The sequence below is a fragment of the Sinocyclocheilus anshuiensis genome, unplaced genomic scaffold, assembly GCF_001515605.1.
Source record: "Sinocyclocheilus anshuiensis isolate Anshui unplaced genomic scaffold, SAMN03320099.WGS_v1.1 scaffold26, whole genome shotgun sequence".
In the NCBI taxonomy this organism is placed as follows: domain Eukaryota; kingdom Metazoa; phylum Chordata; class Actinopteri; order Cypriniformes; family Cyprinidae; genus Sinocyclocheilus; species Sinocyclocheilus anshuiensis.
The window spans coordinates 777,504-784,727 of NW_015544143.1; the positions used below are offsets into that span (position 1 = coordinate 777,504).

The following is a 7,224-nucleotide window of genomic DNA, read 5'->3' on the forward strand; positions in this document are numbered from 1 at the left end:
GAAATATTATTTACTAATATTCAACATCATCCATGGCAATGCTGTAAATCAGAGCATTTGTGCAGTTTACCAATGAGAAATCATAACTATTTTATGAGCTGGTGATTTTACTGTGTATGAATTTGTACAAAGTGATCTGGAAGCGTATGATTTTTAGAAAACAAAAAAGCGTATGCAGGAAGGTCCACCCCTAATCCTAATCCTAAACCAAACCATCAGAGTGGTGTAAGCAGGTCATACAAATACAAATTCATACAAATTAGCCAAACATAAAATAGTTACGAGAGTATTTTCAGTTTACTGAAACCAGTGCTATTGTCTCTCGCATCACACCACAGACTTGTGCTGTCTTCCTCTCAGTTATGTTTATAGTGAAAATTACCCCAGATGACATCCATATTAGCCTACGATAATGTTCGTCTTGTTGCTAGGCCATCAATGTTTCATGTTCACATTTATTTGTTAATTAATCATGTAATAATCTGGACAAGTACAGTCTGCCGGTCATCATCTGACGTTACATTGTCCCGACCCTTACTTAGACCTATGGAAAAAGAAAAACAAGGAAATGAAACTAGAAAGCTTTTTGAGAATCACGAAGTGTGAAGTAGACAGTGATATGCTTCTTAAGAAGAGAAGAAGAGCTTTGTGCATCTGTCTATATTTCCTCAAGCTAAATTAAGATTTAATGAGAAATCCTGCAAAGCCTGTCAGAGAAACAGTTTTAATAAAAGACATCTTCACCTAACTCATTACAAAAAAAAAATAGCTTTTTTATTATTACAAGCACAGTTGTGCTATGGTGGTGAAAATGGTTGTTCTGCCTAATGAAGTGGAAATGGCAATACAGTGTTTTTGTGTGTAGTTACTGAACTGCATTCCTTCACTTTACAAGGACAGCTACATTTTTGTTTTACATTTTGAAATAGAAATAATAATTTGTAATATATTATAAATGTCTTTAATTTAATTGTTAACAAACTGAATTAATCTCTGGTAAAAACTCCAATGTGATGTGATGTGTGTGAACAGCATAGTGCATTTATTTGTTGTGTATGGTGCTCTGTATGGTCGAACACATAAAATGAATAAATAACATTGCATGTTAAAGAAAATAAATGCATATTTTTTATGCCTGTTTTTTTTTTCTGTATAACATGGCTCTTTACGTAAAATAAATATTTTCTTACATTTTCAGTTTCTAAAGCAAAACAGTCCACAATTATACAGTCCTGTAGCTCAGGAAATGTTTTCAGTGGTTTTACCTAATTAAAGTGAGAGCATCAGAGGACAGAAGCTTGTGAAAATAACTGATAAAAGATCAAAGGCTATAGCTTGTTTTTGCAAGGTCTTATCCAAGAAATTGACAGATTACCAAAACATATATATATATATATATATATATATATATATATATGCATACTATGTTGTTATGTAGAGTCATGCCCACATGTCCGTCAGTCACGTATGTTTTTGATGAAGTGCTTGCCAAACTGCTTTGATCAATTTCCCGCGATACCTTGATATTGATGAAGAGGTATGTACAGGAAGTGCACAGCCCATTGCACATGCCCAGAGCAGAGTGATGGAAAGATACTCCCCATTACAAAACAAAAATAGACCCACATTTAGCATTCCAGTTGGTGAAGTCAGTTTGATTCAGTCATATTAAATAATATATTTGACTTGAATAAACAGAGTTAATTTGAATGATACCATGAAGTACCACATATTGTGTATGGTTTGATGAAAACATTGTTTTATATATAAATGTAAAAATATATTTAAATCTATCATATCATATACGTACATTTGTATCTAAGTAATTGGAGTTGACTCTGTCATGAGGGTAAACAATTAAGTTGAACAGTGTACTGTATGATTCACTGAGCTCAGTATAGCACCTCAATGTTAGCTCAGTGCAAAGTGCCCACCTGGTGCATAATGTTATAAAAGAAGAACAAATGTTTAAATAGACATGTCAAAACACAATAGACCTGCCATTAAATTGATTTGACTGGTATCTGCAGCAGTGTGGAACACACAAAGACAGATCCGGATGCGAACTGCCAGAAAATATCTTAATGTTTGGCATTCTGGGCTGATCCGTGGTGTCTAAAATGATCTCTTCCAAATCAGTGTTAACCTCAATAAAGTAAGTGCAGAGGGCCTGGTGCCGGTTGTCTCGACTAATTTTTGTGCAAGATAAATATGATTCCAAGTCAGCAATTTACTACATGACAATAAATCCAACCTTGTCATTTTTGACCTTTAGTGCAAATGTGTGATTAATGATTTAAAGGTGCAAATTCACTCTAAAAGCATGCACACACACACACACACACACAGAGAGAGAGAGAGAGAGAGAGAGAGAGAGAGAGAGAGAGAGAGAGAGATGTGCATAAGGAAACACTTACTGATCCAAAGTGACAAGTCAAAACCCATATCAGGGGAAATGTTAAAAACCAAGTTATTCCAAAACACAGAGTGCTTTTAGGTTTGACTGCAGCTTGCATTGTTCACTAACACAGCATCATTCTGAATAAATACAACCACTCTGGTTCAATCATCATTATTCCTGCTAATCACAATTCACTTACCACAATATATCACAATAAACACAGTATAAACGGATCCATTTTTGGTCAGTCACTTTCCAAAAAAATAAAAAATAAAATAAATTAATTAATAAATTAAGCCTTTTAGCCTGACATAGTGACACTGGAGCAACCAACAGAATAAGTGTTCAAGAAACCTGTTTGAAAACATTCATTATTATTTTTGCAGTTGTATTTGGAGCTGCAGGAACTTCACATTCCACCACCATTAAAATGAGTAAACAATCAATATTGTCAGATAAACAGGACACATTTGGAAAAATTAGGCTGCAGAAAAGACATGTATTATCCATTAATTCATAATTGATGTATTTTCTCTTCTTATTAAAAATAATTTGCATTTTTCTTAACTATACCTCTGTGTGTACTGGCTTCACTGCCAATAATGAGAGCAGTTATATGTTTACAGTATTTTTTTTAGTATCATTCGGATACTGTTATATAGTTTGCATTAATATTTTGAATTATTTTTCATTTTTAAATTTTCCATATCCATTTTCATTTGAATTTTAAAGTTTTACACATTTTTATTAGTTTTTATTTTTTACATTAAGTCTATATAGTTTGTATTCATTTTTATTTCAGATATAGCTTTAGTACATCAAGCTCACCTAAATGAAAATGAGAAATGTTGCTTTGTCAACTAGCTCCTATATATATATTATTTAATTTAATGTTTATTTAACTTCAAGTAACAAACATTTTGTTATGGTTTTAGTTTCAGTTAACTATAATTACCCTAATTTAAAGAAAAATATAGTCATATAAAAAAGGAAAAACAGTAACGGGGTGAATGCAAACAAATAAAGGCTTTAACTGCTGCCAAATGGTAAAACATTTAATAACAAATTGATTATTTGACAGCAGAGGAAGAAACAGTGGAAAAACAACTAATGTTTTCCAGTACAAGCATTCTTAAAACGTCCGATTGACCTCAACACCACTTTTTGCTCCCATACATCTATTTTTACTCGATCTAATCATCTCAAGTATTCCTAAGGGACAGATATGGCTCTGTTATATATCTCTAAAGAGGGGTTGGTGAGAAAAAACTGATTTACAAACTGAAGAAAAAAAAAAGAATCCTCATAAATGTTCTGTGCATTCATTACATCAGCTGTCTGAACATCAATATCTGATCTGGATAAAACATTGGGGGCCTCCAAATAAGTTTTGATCCCACATGGTTTAATAAAAGGTCATATCTTTTAATCCGACATGATGCATTTAAATCTCATTGCTTGGACCCACTTTATATTAAGTGGCCTTAACAACTATGTACTTACATTTAAATGAATCATTTGGTACAATGCACTTATTGTGTACATACATGTTTTTACATTGTACTTATATTTTAAAAATACCTGCGTGTAATTACATCTGTAATTAATTTCTGAAAGTACATTTATAATTATACTGTTGACCCATCCCTTACACCTTAACCCATCCTTAAACCAGTTAAGGCCACTTAATATAAAGTGGGACCCATTGCTTTTATCTTTCTTATCATCAGACTAATAATTATGAACTGCTTGCTCATCTCATCCAAGAGGTCAAGGTTAAGCATGGTCCTGTTTGCCCCTTCTGGTAAATGTTGTAACTACACCACTCTGATGGGACAAAAGGCATCTTTCTCCTTCTTTTTCTCCTTTTTTCCACAGTATTATCTCTCCATTCCTGATAGTTGATGGCCTTTTTCTTTTCTTTTGTTGTTGTAAAAGAGGTTAGGACGATTTTTACTGAGGGGGTAAAAAGGGGGATTCGCGGAGGGGTCTCGAGTCAATATGCTGTTCAGGGGGCCCAGAAATCAAGATAGAACACAGAGAATAAACAGCGCTATATGAACTGGATATCACTCGATCTCATGAGAAAATGGACCTATTTTACGAGGTGGCAATATTGTATGAATTTATACAATGTGATTCATACAGAAACATAAAAGTATAAAGGTTCACCCCTAGCCCCACTCCTAAATTTAAACGTCAGTGGGGTGTAAGTAGATTGTACAGTATAAAAACATATGAATGAGCTCATACAAATTAGCCACCAATTCGCCAAAACATAAAATACAATACAATAGTATTACAATAGATATAATAGTTAGCTATCTACTTCGTTCGCACTGTTTTTCAGTTGTTTTCCTATGTGAACATAAACTAGATGGATGTCTTCGACCATTTCATTATTGCTATTTTCGTGTTTTAAAATATGTCTAGAGACATCTTTGTTCTGATCAGATGTACCGTTTTTCTCACTTATTGCAGTGCGTAATAGTTAAATAAATGTTAGACATATTAAAGAAAATTAAAACTTCTCTCAGAGTTGAATTCCAAACATTAGCATATATTGGATTTTGAACTTTTAGTTTTGTTTTTGCAAGAACAACAACAACAACAACAACAACAACAACAACAACAACAACAACAAAAAACCCTCTGTGCCCTCAGATCCTGCAAGTGCCCAGGTGCCTCTCAGTTTGAGCACATTACAGACAAGCACATTAATCTTTCAATTTATCTTTGAAATGCCATAAACTAACAATTAATTAACAACATTAATTAATTAACAACATTGATTGAAAGTGAGCTAGAGATCACTGAAAGTCTCAAAGTTCATAAAGATTTCCATTGTCCTCATTTTCAATTGTATTTTAGTCTCTGACACCAATTACAATACAAAATCCAATTCAACAGTAACCAACAGGCAAAAAACCTTCCCAGTTTCTTGTAGTCTCTGCAACTAAACATGTTATTTCAGTCATTTGAAAGGAATAGTTCAGCCAAAAATGAAAATTCTGTCGTTATTTACAAACCTATATGCTGTTATTTTTTTCTGTGGAGTGCAAAAGCAGATCTTTGAAGGTTTTAATTTTTGGGTGAACAATTCCTAATGTAGGAAGCTCTAATGGCAGACAGCATTGCCATTGACAAAGCTGAGGCTAGCAACCGAGTGGTTCTGGGTACTTTTGATTGAACTCAGTCGCATGTTGTTACGCCTAGTGCTTTGTGAACGCAGCAAGATGGACGGGCAGCAGCAGCAAAGCTGCTTGTTGAACTGCTTCCTAAAGGATTTGCTGAGTAGGTAGAGAGCGAAAGGATTCACGCAAGAGTTGGTGAAGGCAAGGATACGCGCACACACACTGGAGATGAAATGGGCCATTGAGGTGTCCACTTCTGTGTAGTGGTAGGACCGGTAGAGGTAAATCACGTGGTTGGGGAGCCAGCAGATGGCAAAAAGACCCACAAACACCAGCACTGTCTTGGCAAGCCGCATCCGTGACTCAATCTACGGTTCAGAGAACAAAGACGTAAATATCACATACAGAAAAGTTAAAAATCACAGATTGTCCTATTTCAAATAATCTAATAATGGTATAAAGATTGTGCTATTTTTTTTTCTTTATAAAATGCTTTAAAATATCCTATTCTGGCTCTTTCAACTTTGAAGGCTCAACCAATGGCATGATATGGATGGGACTAATTGTTTGTTCGACCAATAGCAGACAAAGGGAGTTGTCAAGAACCTGTTTGGGGAAAAAAAAAATTTAAACGCATTAAACGCATTTTAAAAAATACGATTGTCAGTCATATTTTTATTTCATTATCAAGGAGTTTTTCTTTTGTTTTCTGTTCCTGTTTATCGTTAGTTTATATATTATTCATTATATGATTAATTAGATCACACTTTGTGTTTTGAGTTCATTATCCTTGTGTATTTAGGTTCCTCAGTTCTTTCAGTTGTTGGTCTGGTATTTTTTTGCTACTGTTTGCGCCTAGCGCTCTGTATCACTGTGTTTTGATTACCTGCTTTTGTTTTATTTAATAAAACCATTTTGCTATTGGATCTCCTACATTTCTTTTCGTCGTCCTTGCAGATTAATACGTGAGAAAGAAATGTATGAAACAGGTACTTGTGAAACCAAATGGTCTCATAGAGGAAGAATAACAAAAGCAGCATTTTGGTATATGTTTAGTATGAAAGGAGTGAAATTATTTCCTTATAAAATAAATTCTTTATGAAGCCAAACACTCTCGCAATGCAAATGCCATGCCACAAAACAATGGGCTTTGATCAAGATAGGAAGATCTGGAAGAAAGACCATCTGCTCTTCACCCATCCTTCCCCCCTGGGCACATGGTCCAGGTCACTAAAAGTTGACAGAGAAATGCCAAGGACTCAAGTTGCCTGGATTCCGCTTTTTGGGCTGGCGGGGGGATCCTTACAAGTACATATGATTCCTAACATACATGGTACCTTTCAAATCCAGACTGTATTATTCATATAACAACAGAAAAGCAGAGCAGATGTTTCTGGTCTCATCTTGTATTGTGAATACCTTTCAAAAATAGATACTGAATCACCGTTCAAAAACAATTACGGCAAACAGAGAGGTTCACTGTAACATAACAGATGCTTTCTCTGCATGAACTCTGGCATATTCAAACCCAGCAATGGAAATGTTATTATATATGTTACAAGTACTCAAAATTCTAAATATAATGTAAAGGTGTTTTCAAAAAAAAAATCATTCTCTGACCTAGAAAAATATTTAATATTATATTATTTAATTTCTAGAGTAACATAAAAAAACTAAATTCAAAATAAC

The 7,224-nt window shown here is 34.1% G+C and overlaps 1 protein-coding gene across 1 annotated transcript in view; it reads right to left on the reverse strand.

Moving 5' to 3' along the window:
- Positions 1 to 5,442: 5,442 nt before the first annotated feature.
- LOC107695053 (gastrin-releasing peptide receptor-like) overlaps positions 5,443 to 7,224 on the reverse strand; it is a 6,473-nt gene continuing 4,691 nt past the window's right edge. Inside the window, exon 3 of the mRNA XM_016494837.1 lies at positions 5,443 to 5,903. Coding sequence (XP_016350323.1) covers positions 5,520 to 5,903 — 384 coding nt within the window. The 3' untranslated portion in view covers positions 5,443 to 5,519. The remainder of the gene's footprint in view (positions 5,904 to 7,224) is intronic.